Source organism: Salmo salar, chromosome 21 (assembly GCF_965601325.2).
Source record: "Salmo salar chromosome 21, fSalSal1, whole genome shotgun sequence".
Taxonomy (NCBI): Eukaryota; Metazoa; Chordata; class Actinopteri; order Salmoniformes; family Salmonidae; genus Salmo; species Salmo salar.
The window spans coordinates 24,357,530-24,371,153 of record NC_138311.1 but is presented as its reverse complement, the minus strand read 5'-3'; the positions used below and the strand labels follow the sequence as shown (position 1 = coordinate 24,371,153).

At 43.1% G+C, this 13,624-nt stretch overlaps 2 protein-coding genes across 7 annotated transcripts; both read left to right on the top strand.

Annotated features, from left to right (window-relative positions):
- Positions 1–1,451: 1,451 nt before the first annotated feature.
- On the top strand, positions 1,452–7,273 carry dcun1d2a (DCN1, defective in cullin neddylation 1, domain containing 2a). 6 transcript variants are annotated; one of them, XM_014164579.3, is made up of 7 exons: positions 1,452–1,746; positions 3,609–3,825; positions 4,036–4,204; positions 4,683–4,813; positions 4,995–5,077; positions 5,206–5,302; positions 5,806–7,273. In XM_014164579.3, exons 2-7 carry the CDS (start codon positions 3,651–3,653, stop codon positions 5,886–5,888), a joined length of 738 nt encoding a protein of 245 aa, XP_014020054.1. In that variant the 5' UTR covers positions 1,452–1,746; positions 3,609–3,650; the 3' UTR covers positions 5,889–7,273. The 6 variants fall into 6 exon arrangements, with proteins under 6 accessions (XP_014020054.1, XP_014020056.1, XP_014020053.1 ...); XM_014164581.3 differs by having other exon boundaries at positions 1,454–1,731; XM_014164578.3 differs by lacking the exon at positions 1,452–1,746 and adding an exon at positions 2,030–2,323.
- An 827-nt stretch (positions 7,274–8,100) lies between these two features.
- On the top strand, positions 8,101–13,546 carry LOC106581972 (growth hormone-regulated TBC protein 1-A). Its single transcript, XM_014164575.2, has 8 exons — positions 8,101–8,545; positions 9,240–9,385; positions 9,511–9,675; positions 10,786–10,910; positions 11,166–11,262; positions 11,581–11,753; positions 11,849–12,034; positions 13,183–13,546. The coding sequence occupies exons 1-8, from the start codon at positions 8,469–8,471 to the stop codon at positions 13,285–13,287; spliced, it is 1,074 nt and encodes a 357-aa protein (XP_014020050.1). The 5' UTR covers positions 8,101–8,468; the 3' UTR covers positions 13,288–13,546.
- Positions 13,547–13,624: the final 78 nt, after the last annotated feature.

Sequence of the window (13,624 nt, the reverse complement as noted above, 5' to 3'; positions counted from 1 at the left end):
TAACAGCTAGTAACAGTGAGAAGCCATTCGAAAACATCGCAAATCAGAGGTCAACGTCATAATATGTAATCTGTTCAGTTATATATGGGCCTAGCTGGTATACATGCTCAACTGTCTTAATAAACACACTGATCTAGGAACTGCTCATATTCCCTGAATATGTACTTTAACCTTTGGGGGTAGTTGCAGCACTGCCTTTAGATCAGTGTTCACAGAAAACCTCATCCAGCACCGTCAGTGTCCTGAACCCTTAAGTACCAATCCTTTATTTTTTCTTGTGACAGATGATGAACTGTGTTGATTGGGGAGTCAACTGTGAATTGTCTATTGTTTAATACATCCACAACATTCAACACATCTATTTAGAAGAGAGAATGAGACTGTTCAGCTAAAGACTTAGTTAAAAAATAAGCATGTGTGGTGTTGTGTTGAAAATAACTTATGGAACCTTCTTGGTTTTGTGTTGAGAATAAATTATGCTCAGCTCAATACATTACATTTTTATCTGAATGCCATGTTGATTCCAGTTAAATATGTTCCTGATCACATCTGAATGTGAGTGTTGTACCTATGGTCTGTATATTGAAGTTGATTGTGAAGGTGAGGTCTCACCTTTAAAAGTCATCCTATGAGCATAACCACGTACACCACAACAACCACAGATTTTTTTTTTAACACAGTCTGACAACCACATATATCAGAATGGCAGTGCAACCAGCCTAGTGGTTAGAGCGTTGGGCCAGTAACAGAAAGATTGCTGGATTGAATCCCCGAACTGACAAGGTAAAAAGCTGTCGTTCTGCCCCTGAGCAAGGCAGTTAACCCACTGTTCCCCGGGCACCGAAGACGTGGATGTTGAGTTAAGGCAGCCTCCCGCACCTCTCTGTTTCAGAGTTGGGTTAAATGTGGAAGACACATTTCAGTTGAATGCATTCAGTTGTACAACTGACTAGGTATCCCCTTTTCCCTGATTCATTAAGTGATAGATAGAACGCCCTTCTCAACTGAGACTCCCAGTCCCAGCTCAGTCATTCATGACCCCTTCCAACCTGTAATCATAGAGAGAAAGATATTAGAGAGAAAGATATGTGAGTTGTGTCCTCCCAACTTCACCTGCTAGTCACACACACAAAAAGAAAAACGTCCAACATGCAAAATAGGCCCTAAACCACATTTAATAGTGTGGATGGATGTCAGTTGTGATAAAATGTTGCAGAAGAAGATTATGTGGGAGATTTCTGTTGAGGGATGCATGTAGGCTAAATTTTGACTGCTATCGCCAATCTGAATATATATATTTTTTATTTAACCTTTATTTAACGAGGCAAGTCAGTTAAGAACAAATTATTATTACAAGCCTACCCCGGCCAAACCCGGACAACGCTGGGCCAATTGTGCGCCGCCCTATGGGACTCCCAATCACAGCCGGATGTGATACAACCTGGAATCGAACCACTAAGATGCAGTACTAAGATGCACTAAGATGCAGTACCTTAGACCACTGCACCACTCGGGATCCCTGCGTTTAAACAGGCAGACAATTTCTGATATTTATTTTCCACTAATTGGTCTTTTCACCAATCACATCAGATCTTCTCACTTATCAGATTTCAAGGCATGAAGAAACTCCTTTCATGACGTCTGCTTTACTTGGATATTGGGACATGTGGCTGGTTTGCAGCCCCACACAATTTCCCCTGACCCCCGACCAATATTTCCCCAACCTCGACGGTAGGTCTACCTGAGGTATGTACTTTAATCGAACAGTCTGCTAATGAGCTTTGTGTACATAAAGAAGGGCTCCTTCAACTTCCAACTTTTAGATCGCTAACGTTAATCCAATAAACGACTGTGGTTCAGCTAAATTTAATGCTGACACCGAGACAATTTTATTAATATGATAGCAATAATATGTATTAAGGGGTCTAACATACATTTAAAATTAATTATATGTTTTTAGCAAACATAAGAAAAATACTTGTTGATCTTCGACTTGCTTGCTAGCTACTTCCGAAACAAACATACATTGCATTTCGGGATATGTAGTCTTCGTGACCGATGAGTAGCCAGATCAGTTGTCATCCTTCTCTTTCGTAGATTTTTGATTGATACAGTGGCATCCATATCTAGGTTTGTGTATAACTCGAGTCCACTCGACAAATGTTACTTGTAAAAGTTTCATTGTTATCCCGTGATATCTGTAGGATATTTACTCAAATGACCTCGACGTGCAACTCTGTACAAGGCAAGGGCTGTCAGTGCTTCCGCGCAAGCGCATAATGAGCGACTGGCTATCAAATTGGTAAAAAGCCGTGTGAAAATGGTAGGTAAGGAGAACATTAATAAACAGAACCTCAAACATAAACCGCTGCTGTGATGTTGAACCCCGGGATTATAACATGTTGCGCAAGGTAGAAATTGTTCCGTCGCGGCTCACGGACTGTCTCCTGTCTGTCTGTGTTGCCATTGTTGAGCTGTTTCACTTGACTTAACGTATTTACCAGGGAAAGGAAAGGAAGGTCAGTTGGTGGTATTTTGAGACCTAGAACCGCATTCGTCCAGCGCGCAGCTAGCTGGGTACGACTCCCTTTTTGGTAGTCGGGAAATGCGAGCCAGTCAGACGCTCCAAGTTGAGAAGTTGGTCGTGGTTGACGGCCGTGGCCAAGCCGGACCAGTGAGCGCGCAGGACGGATAGTGTTTTCTCGCACACCCGTGAAATATCCTATGGACGCCGGATCTGTTGTTGCATGTTTTTGATGATTACGTTTCCGTTCGAGGTAGTTGTTTGTTTGCTCAACAACATCATAGTTGTCGCTTTTCACTCACACTCGCAACAGAGTAGTTATAACCGAACTAAAATCCACTCTATGGTGAAGGAAGTTAAGTAGTTATCAGTCTCGAGTTATCCGACACCCGGTGAACATCGTTTACAGTTGTTGACTGTCTATTAAAATAGATGTATGTCTCGAAGTTCTGGAAATATGCCTAACTTTTAACACGCAAGCAGGACTGCATTACATGTTTAATTGTGCATGCACTCAGTTTGAAATGAACACACCTGGTCACTTCATTACACAATCTGCTTAGTGCTTACTCTGCAAAGTTGGAAATAACCCCTGTATATCTGGCAGTAGCATGGTGTGTTTGGGAACATGGGACGCCCTGGAACAGTTGAGCAGTGAGGTCCCATTGATGGCATCCCCCTACTCGTGTTACATTACATTCCACCAGACGCCCCATATACTGGGGGCCTTCTGGGGTGCACGTGCTCTGAGCTTACCCAACGTTCTCCACACTCAGAATAGTTCTAGGTCTGCCTTGCTTGTTGACTGGACGCCCAAAGTATTGCCCCCAGCTTGTTTGATTGTCTGTCTACTGCTGTCTGTTTGTTGACTTGTATCTCATCATACGAAGTGAGTGTCTGTCTGTCTGTCTGTCTGTGACCATCTACCCTTATGTCCGGTGTCCACATGACCTCGGCCTGAATGTCTGTGGATGTGTGTGTGCCCCTGTGTATCCTGGTGTGCGTCTCAGTGTGTGTGTGCGTCTTGCTGTCAGTGCTGCACGGTCTCTCGGTATCTGACAGCCCGTGTCCTGTCTCCGTGCAGCATAAGCTGAAGTCTTCGCAAAGGGACAAGGTCCGGCAGTTCATGTCCTTCACGCAGGCTGGGGAGAAGACTGCTGCTTACTGCCTGACCCAGAATGACTGGAAACTAGAGCTGGCCACAGACAACTACTTCCAGAACCCAGACCTCTACTACAAGGAATCCATGAAAACCCCTGTGGAGAAGAAGAAGCTGGAACAGCTCTACAACCGCTACAAAGGCAAGTGGGGAAAGTTATAGAGGAATACAGCATGTGGAGATTGTGTGTCAAAGGTTATGTATCTGTTAGTTAGTGTGTAGTAGGTATTTGTGGTGTTATGCATTGTATTGGTTATCCTGTTTCTCGAGAATAGGAAATTTGTGTTTGTCTCTCAAATCCCTAAGATGGTGTGTGTGTGTTTTGTGTTTATTTATATATATAATTCCATAGATCCCCAGGATGAGAATAAGATAGGCATCGATGGCATCCAGCAGTTCTGTGATGACCTCACCCTGGACCCGGCCAGCATCAGCGTCTTGGTGGTGGCGTGGAAGTTCCGGGCCGCCACCCAGTGCGAGTTCAGCAAGAAGGAGTTCCTGGATGGCATGTCCGAACTGGGGTGAGCGAGGGGTGAAGTCATCACTCTGCGATGCAGCTCCGTTTGGTGGCATGACCATGTGTTGTTGGTTATTGCCAGTACATGTTATTGTGGTGTTTGTTGTTAGTGTGTTCACGTGGCGGGGAGAAGTTCTATATTTAGACTGAACTTTGGCATTAATACTGTGTGTCTTATGTTTTGTGTGATGCCAAGTCAGCGTAGGTTAGCTCTGGGTCTTATTTAGTAGGTACAGAACAGGAACATGTTTTTAAATGGAAATTGAAAATAAGTGTTCTTATTGGACAAGGTTTGCTAATAAAGGTTATCCTGTTTTGTGCCTACCAAACACTGCCCTGGGGAACCCAATGGATGGGTTGCAGATCATAGCACAAGAACAGTTTAGGAACCACTGTATTAGAAGAGGGGTGTGTTTATGTAATTGTTTTGTGTTTTTGATTGAGATCCATTTACTTGCCCACTGTATTTATCTTCTCTCCAGGTGCGACAGCCCAGAGAAGTTGAAGGCTCTTCTTCCCAGGTTAGAACAGGAGCTGAAAGACAGTGGCAAGTTCAAGGACTTCTACCAGTTCACATTCAACTTCGCCAAGAACCCTGGACAGAAGGGTTTAGGTAAGCGCAGATGAAAGTTAGTTACATTAGTGTTCACAAGAGTTACTGTAGTTACATCAGTGTTTCTTAACTCCACTCCTGAGGACACCTGAGGGTGTGCAGGCTTTTGTTTCAACCCAGTGTGAACACATCTGATTAAACTATAGTGAGATAACAAGGTGTAACTCTGGCTGTGTTTCAGATCTAGAGATGGCTGTGGCCTACTGGAACCTGGTACTGACAGGCCGCTTTAAGTTCCTGGACCTCTGGAACAGGTTCTTGTTGGTGAGTAATGTTATGCATCCCAATCTAACATGACATTTTGAGCTGGACTCCTTGCTTGCTATGTACATCCTGTGTCTTGTTTTCTGCTCTGCGCTTTTCCCACTTTTGTTTTCTCGTGTTTTATATAGGAACACCACAAACGGTCGATTCCCAAAGACACATGGAACCTACTCTTGGATTTTGGCAACATAATCGCAGATGACATGTCAAATTACGACGAGGAGGGTGAGTTTAAAACCCGTGGTTACCTGGAGTGTATTCAGTAGGGTACAGAGTAGTCATGGTTCATTGCTGTTTGCAAAAATGCAATACACTGAATGTTGCTCTCAACTGAATATACACAATGACAGACTGCAGTAGTCATCAAACCTGGTCCTGGAAAGCTACTGAGTGGGCAGGCTTTTGTTCCAGCTCAGCACCAACACACCTGATTCAGCTAATCAAGTTTTTGATGAGCTGTAAATTAGTTGAATCAGGTGATTCAGTACTAGGCCGAAACAAAAGCCTGTAGACCCTGCAGCTCTCCTGGACCAGGTTTGGTGACCAGTGACCACTGCTCTAGATGAGACACTGATTTAAGGTCAGTTTTGTTTCCCCCCCAATGCCTACAGTTAGGATGTAGAAAGAGTCAGCTGTTTTGAGGTCTGGGCTAAGGGCAACTTCCATCCAAGCGATGGATTAAGAGAGTCAATAAAGTGACCGCTAATCATACGTCTCCTTCCTGTCAGGGGCGTGGCCAGTCCTCATAGACGATTTTGTGGAATTCGCCCGGCCGATCGTAACAGGATCCAAACGCAAAACCCACTACTAACAACTCAGCTCTTGAAAGAGGGGCAGGACTTTGGTTCCTCTTCATTGACTTTGTAGGATTTCAAAAAAATATATTTTTAAGAGGAAACAGAGAAACACTTGAATCTGTGACACTGCACAACTATCAGGTAACCAACCTATGAGGGAAGAGTGAGAGGAAAACACAGGAAGCAAGGCTTTATTTCTATCCTTGTTTGATGGGAGTCGCCACATGCACATTGCCAGCTGGCAGTACATGTCCCAGCCTGAGGGCCAGCTGGGAAGAGGCCTTGGGGATATCAGTGTTCCAGGCAATGCTTCCTTTGGAATCTCAGTATTCCAGTGAAGAGGAGAAAAGGAGAGATGCCTCCCCTGGCACAGTCTCGCTCTCTCTCACAGCTCTGAGAATTCGGATTTACAAGTGTGAAAAAATGTTGTGTGTTTTTGGGGTTGATCCTTGTTAGTTAGCTTTGTGTGGCACGCAGGGCTCTGAGGGGACTGTTCAGAACAGGCCTTGTTTCTAACACAAACACTTTGGGACAGACTGAGCAGCTTGCATCGTTTGCTCACAACACCAGCGTCAACAAAACTGTTAGTTATATACTGTATATATTATACTGTCTTTTAAAACAGTATGTACAGAGAATTATATAAAGAATAATATAAATAAGTTACATTTATGAATATAAGAGATTCATCTTTTTGTGTAAATTAAAAAAAAAAAAAAAAAGATCTGGTATATGATGCCTCAATAACATTTGATAGAATTTTAGGTCTGGTGTGTACCAAGTCATCATTTTATTTGAACGTTTGGGTTTGAAAAATGGCAACATTCTGTGTTTTAGAATCTTCTTTTGGTTCACTGTGTTATATTTGTTTTAAACAAATACATTTCAGCCATTTTAAGTAAATGGACCATGCCTCTAAATGTTTGTCCCATTCGACATGTGTATATTAGGGAAAGGCTGTTCATTCTGGCCCGCAAAGACTGAAATACTGTTCTGTTCTTCCTGGTTGTTTTTGGAGGTTTGGATAAAACAAATGTAATGCAATGTCTGCAGGCCAATTAATGACACTAATTTGTCAATTAAGTGTAGGCACAACAGACAAGCAGGACTGTGGCCCTCAATGGCTGTGAATTGTGCACTTCTGCATTACGTAATTTCAACACGCCAAAAACAGAACCACGAAGCAGTCACTGGGGGGTACTGTTTGTCATGCGTGTGTGTGCGAGAGGGAGCGCTTTGGACAGTGCTTACGTGTGTTGAAAAGGACCCTGCTGCCCATCCATTTTAGTATTAACGCCTTTGTGACACGCATTATTTACACCTTGTCATTCATTAATCACACAGGTATTGTTAGTTTGGAAAGGAATATTGAATAAAGCATGTTTTTATCAGAAATTGAGAGGCTGTTCTGCTGTAATGTGATGATTCAGTCTCATGTTTTAAGTGTCTCTTGCTATTTGCAAAATGTTTGAATGTTTCACCTACTGAACACATTCCTTCTGAACACATCCACCCCAGCAGACTCAAGTTACACACCACACACATTGCATCATGAGTATTTAAGACCCAGCCCAATTAGCTGTTGCCCTCTAGTACTGTCTTCCTCCACAAGCACCTGAGCTTCATTGACACATCACACAAGGGCCTTATGCAGGAGGTTGAAAATGTCACAGAACACTCCAATATAACCTACTGTATTGTGTAGATTAAAACATACATTCTGTGTTGTTGTACAAGACTAGAATTTGGACTAATGGCAGGTTACCATACTAATGGAGGGAATGAGCAGGTAGCTATACTGTATTGTTGGCATCATTACTTGTGTAAGGTTTAACCAACATATTACATTTGCTATGGATGTGTTATCACCATCCCAATGTTGCTCTTAGGCACATATCTATGATCTGCTTAGCCTACCTTTTACAAACCCTAAGCTTAACCATTAGGGGAAACCAAAACTCTTATATACACCCAGAATGCAATGTTTATTTTGTTGATCAACTGTTGAACATTAGTCTAGGTTACTGGGGAGTGGAAAGTAGGTTTGTCTTTTGTGAATAAATACATTCATAACACTGACATAAAGGCACAAAAGTTGCTATCACGGCTTGATAGAGCCAAGAACACTGAGGATGGAATTGCACACTACTGACTATAAGTGGGCTGAATGTAGAATTTACTGAATGGATATACCTGAGGTGGGGGAAGTTTACAAAACAAGTCCCGCCTCCTGATTAATCAGTGGCGAGGTAGGGGAGAGGAATCGTATTCATATGGGCTGAAGAGCGATAGTAGATTAATGGACTTTTCCATGTTTTTTTGTTTCAACATTTTATTGCAAGATATTTAATTTCACATTAGCCTGCAAGTTGTTTCGCGACATGGATTGACCCTGATTAACTTTTGAGCATCGGTGTCGTTACAGTCCGTCGTTTTTTGCTCCCGCTGACTGGCAGCTGGCAATGTATGGTAGTAGTCTATGACTTTCTGTTGTAACTGCAGCTATTGGAGTTGGTGGATCAGAAAATTAAGTTCGAGAGTGCGTGTCACGTTTTCCCATTTTACCGACAATTCGGAGGAGTAGGCTACACGCTATGGAGAGTGAAACGAATGATAACATCTCGATCACTTCCCAGCTTCACCTGAACAACAGCACCAATGCGAATGACAGGTAGGGCCCTAACGGCTTTGACATTTCCTTGTGTGATTTTTGTTGTTGTTGCAGAGATGAGTATCATATATTTATTTGTCTCCGACTTATCCGTGATGAAAGCTTGTAATAATCAAACAATTATAGGCAATGAAAAGTTATACAGCATCTGTCATGATGTTGTGCATCAGGTGACAGCGTCATGGCATGACAATAATTAACCAGGTGGGCTTTTAGTGTAGGGCCTATCAGCTGGCTTTTACTTTACTGTCTACATTATGTCACAATGTTTGCATTTACCAGCTGAATTGCCATAAAGTACACAGTTGTGAAACCTCTAGCCTTTTTGTTTTATTGCATGTTATGTCTGTTTGGGATGTTTGAACTTGTCTCTATCTTCCTTCTTTTGGCTTGGTTTTTGATATGCAGTTTCAACCTCTAGGGTTGTAATTTCACACTGGTTGATTGAACAGCATGTCATCTGATCCCAGCTACCTGTCACAGTAATCCCAACCACCTAGCCCAGGTTATTGTAGCTAAAGCTTGGCCAATGTCAAGTCATCGATCACTATGCTATAACAGTTCCAGGCTTTCAACCCACACTGACATCCCTCTGTGATCAATGCAGTCTACTGGGTCTAGAATGTGGGTCATATAGATCCATAGTTAATTTCTGTGTGCGTATTCTCAGGCTAACCCTGCTTTATCTCTCTAGGGTGGACTCGTATGGGTTTGAGATGCCTGAGGGTTATGAGTCCTATGAGAAGATGATGGCTGAGTATGTAGCCGTGCTCACCAGAAGGTCCATCAAGTGGTCTAAACTCCTACAGGGGAAAGTCCACGTGGAGAAGAACCTGAAGGGTGTGATGCACACACACACACAGAGAGGAGAAGAAACATACAACACATACACATATTGAATAAGAATTTTCATTCTATATTTGCATTCTGAGTTTTGACTGTAGTCATGGTTTCGGTTCTCTTAGTGAAGCGGTACGTGCGTAAGGGTGTGCCCAACGAGCACCGAGCCCAGATCTGGATGGCAGCCAGCGGGGCCCAGGAGCAGCTGGAAAAGAACCCAGGGTACTACCACTCTTTGCTGGGCACCGAGCAGCAGCACGATGCCAAGCTGGAGGAGACCGTCAGGATAGGTACTGTAAGCAATATAAAATGTTTTATGGGCGATTCCACGCCAGCAGGGGCGGAAAATATTTTTGGTATCTCAGATTGTTCTGGCAATTGTTAAATAGGAACTTCATTGGTAGAAAGCATGAGCAGCAGTGTGCTGCGTTTTCCTTTCTGTTTTCTAGGAAGGATGTTTAACATGCTTTTTACATTTGTATCACAAATTTCATGATGAAATTGGGCCATTTTAGGCCCTTTTTAGACCTATACACTCCTCCTATAAGACCCTATGTTCTGTGAACCGTAAATGATACAGGCATTTATACTCCTTATAGTGTGCTGTCAAATATGGAGTATGTTGTGATTATGAAATACACATTTTCACATTCATTCACATTTATTCAACATACATTTATTCAACATGGTACTTTTAATGATATTCCCTATTTTATACATTGCAATTGACATTATAGGTCATTAACAAAGGTCACAGCCCTCCTTTAGGATTGCAATTTCAGTCACCAGTTCCCTTTGAAACCATTTTCCCATTCACTGTGTTGGTGGCGCTCATAAAATGTATTATACCTTCAAAATTAGCAGAGAGCCCACTCTGGAATTGTGATGTACTTGTAGAGTATATTGTTCCAAACAATCTGTCTTAAAATGAACAAAATCAAAAAGGGTAGTTTTGAGATATTATTTTAATGTTTAATAAATGAATGTGAAAATTTGTATTTCAGAATCAAGACCTACTCCATATTTCAGAGCACACTCTAAGGAGTATAATGACACCGAGATGACTATATCAAGTACGGTTCACAGATCATAGGGTCTTACAGGAGACATGTACAGTATTGGTTAAAAAGGGCCTAAAATGGCCACTTTCATCATGATCAACAAAAAAAAAATGATTTGTGATAAATGTAAAAAGCATTTAAAACATCCTTCTTCCCAATGGAGTTTCTATGTGAGAATTTCCAGAACAATCTGAGATACCAAACATATTTTCCACTCCTGCTGGCGTGGAATCGCTCTATAGCATCTTGCAACAGAAAACAGAATTGCTGTCTAATGAACAAGACCCTGATTGTTCCTTTACTATGATTGGCTGATGGCGGAGTGCCCTGTCTCGGCAGACATGCACAGAACGTTCCCTGAGAACGTGCAGTTCCGGAACAGCTCCGAGCCCTGTCTGCAGAAGGCTCTGTACAACGTGCTGCTGGCGTATGGACACCACAACCAGGCTGTGGGATACTGCCAGGTATTGGGCCTTATAGATACTAAATCATCTGTTGGATGGATCTCACCGGTCTCCTGTGTCAGTCTCGCTTACCTTTGTTTACCTAACGTGTGTGCAATACGTCGTGTCGCCTCTTCTATGTGTACCTGTTCCGTCCCGTGGCTGTAATAACTGCCTATACCTCATCTGTCCTCTAAAGTGTGTGCATTGTGGGTACATACCATGTGTGCACACGTTTCTGTGTGTGTTGAGTTATTGTTTCTTTCTCTATTCTAGGGTATGAACTTCATAGCAGGCTACCTCATCATCATCACTAAGGATGAAGAGAAGTCCTTCTGGCTCATGGACTCTTTGTTGGGAAGAATACTCTCTGGTTAGTCCCACACGCTCCTGTTGTGTCTGTCTGGTTGTGTGAGAGGATACGCGTGGTGAGGTTTGCATAGTCATAGTAGTAGACCTACTTGTTTGTATAAGGTTTTCCCTTCTGTGTATTTTGGGAGCTGCTTCTGTGGAATAGCGCCATGGTCATGTGGCTTGTGGTAAGACTGCGTTGTTGGTATGTCGAGCTCTCATTACGAGATGAGCAAACACAGGATGTATCTCAGGTTTCAGGATATATACCATCTATGTACACACACACAACCTCTTGTCAAACACTGATCTGACTTAACCTGACCTGTTCTTGTTGTAGACTACTACAGCCCGGCCATGCTGGGGTTGAAGACGGACCAGGAGGTGTTGGGCGAGCTGGTGAGGGTCAAAGCCCCGGCTGTGTGGCAGGCCATGGCCCAACACAATGTCATGTGGACCCTGGTGGTCTCCCGATGGTTCATCTGCCTCTACATCGATGTCCTGCCTGTAGAGGTGAAGGGGATTGGGGTAGTGCGGGTGATGTGTTGGTAAAGTCTGGATCTATCATCACCCTCTGTATGATAATTATTCTCTTGTCTTTTTCTTAGACGGTTTTGCGGATCTGGGACTGCCTGTTCTACGAGGGCTCTAAGATCCTGTTCCGCGTGGCCCTGACTCTGATCCTCCACCACCAGGCTGAGATCCTGCAGGCCCGCTCCATGGTCGAGGTGTGTGAGCGCTTCAAACGGATCACCCAGGGGGCCTTCACATACGACTGCCACACCTTCATGCAGGTAAGCTACTCCAGAAGAGAAGTAACCTTAGGCAAAGATCTAGGGTCTGTTCACCATATTCAAATCCTAACCTTAATGTCAAATGCAGCCGTGTGACAATTAAGTACCCTACTGTGATCAAAAAGAAACAAAAAGTTTCTTAGCAAAGACCAGTTTCTCAAACAATTTTGCTAGGACTGGAAGGGGTAAACTGAAAACCAGCTGTTACTGGCAGAGAGGTTTGGAACTCTTTCTTATTGGTCTGTTAACTAATTTACCACCTGGTGATCTACCAAACCTCGCTGATTTACCACCTGGTGACCAGCCATGCCTAAACGCCATTCCACCAAAACAGGCTAAACTTTCAGGCAGTCTGTTCAAACAGCTCTTGCATGAATAGGGCATTTATACGTTTCACAATTTCTCAGTATTATTCCAACCTCATAATGTGGAAATATCTAAATAAAACACAGGAAAATCATATTTTTGACTGCACTGGGCCTTTAACAAAAGGCACATCTCAATAGGTGGTCCAGGTATGACATTGCATAAGTGTGGGGGGGGGTGAGCCTTTCCTCTTTCGACCTGTATTGCTCGTCTATTGTTCCCACGAGCGAGGGGGAGGCCGACGAGAGTTAAGCATCAGACCAACTCCTTGAATAGCCAACTCTTGAAGTTAGTGTAAAACAGGGGTTCTCAAACATTTTCAATCAGGCCCCCTTCCAGAATTGGGGAACATCTCGTGCCCGCCACGTCTATTGGCACAAGCACTGTTCCTGACACAACTGTTCCCGTCCCACTACAATCTATGGGCTAAAATGTAGCTCAAAAGTGTTAGCTGACCTGGACATTTCTGACGAGTTATAAATAGCCCTCTAAGGTATGCAATGACTGACATGACAAGAGGAACTGATGATGCACTATCCAATTTCTAAATTGCACCTTGTGCATTCCCGTTTGGGAACCACTAGTCTAAAAAAACGTTTTACCCTTAAGTGCGTGTACATTACGATTTATACTTGGGATAATGTTTTTCAACAGGTAAAGGTCAAAAATAGCTGGAGTGCGTCTTTAACCATGAGTAAGGAAATGCAAGAGACTTTAGATCAACATCTATTGACAACTTCACTGATGAACTCTGGCCTTTCTCCTTTTCTTGATCTTGACAGGAAATCTTCAGGGAACCAGGAAGTCTCTCCATGGCAACCATCACTAAGCTAAGGGAGACATGCCGAGAACACATAGTGGCTGAGATGTCCAGACTCCGCCCTTGACCACTCACCACCACTAATAACCTCTTAAGGCAATCACCCTGTGGTTATCCTGGGCTAGTTCCAGGTCATCTTCATTGCAGTTGCGCTACAGATGATCAGACTTCACATCTGGAGAAACGACCATTATCTCAGGAACCACATAAATATGATGACATGGCAATCACTCTTCTGAGATGCTGAATTGAGCTGAGTGATTGTAGTACCCCCATCTAGCCAAATATTATTTGTATTGTAAAAAGCATTAAACTGTAATCTTGTACTTTTTGCATTTTTCCTGTGGTAGGATCATGTGAATGATAAGTTGTGGTTAGACAGTGGAGACGCGTTGTAAATAATG

What these genes read in the sequence shown, in the direction of transcription:
- dcun1d2a (XM_014164576.3), top strand. Translation starts at nt 2,748, where the DNA reads ATGTTTTTGATGATTACGTTTCCGTTCGAG. An exon ending in TGATTACGTTTCCGTTCGAG is followed by an intron (nt 2,778 to 3,608) that starts GTAGTTGTTTGT and finishes GTCTCCGTGCAG; the next exon opens with CATAAGCTGAAGTCTTCGCA. An exon ending in TCTGGAACAGGTTCTTGTTG is followed by an intron (nt 5,078 to 5,205) that starts GTGAGTAATGTT and finishes TGTTTTATATAG; the next exon opens with GAACACCACAAACGGTCGAT.
- LOC106581972 (XM_014164575.2), top strand. Translation starts at nt 8,469, where the DNA reads ATGGAGAGTGAAACGAATGATAACATCTCGATCACTTCCCAGCTTCAC. An exon ending in AGCACCAATGCGAATGACAG is followed by an intron (nt 8,546 to 9,239) that starts GTAGGGCCCTAA and finishes TTATCTCTCTAG; the next exon opens with GGTGGACTCGTATGGGTTTG. An exon ending in CGTGGAGAAGAACCTGAAGG is followed by an intron (nt 9,386 to 9,510) that starts GTGTGATGCACA and finishes CGGTTCTCTTAG; the next exon opens with TGAAGCGGTACGTGCGTAAG.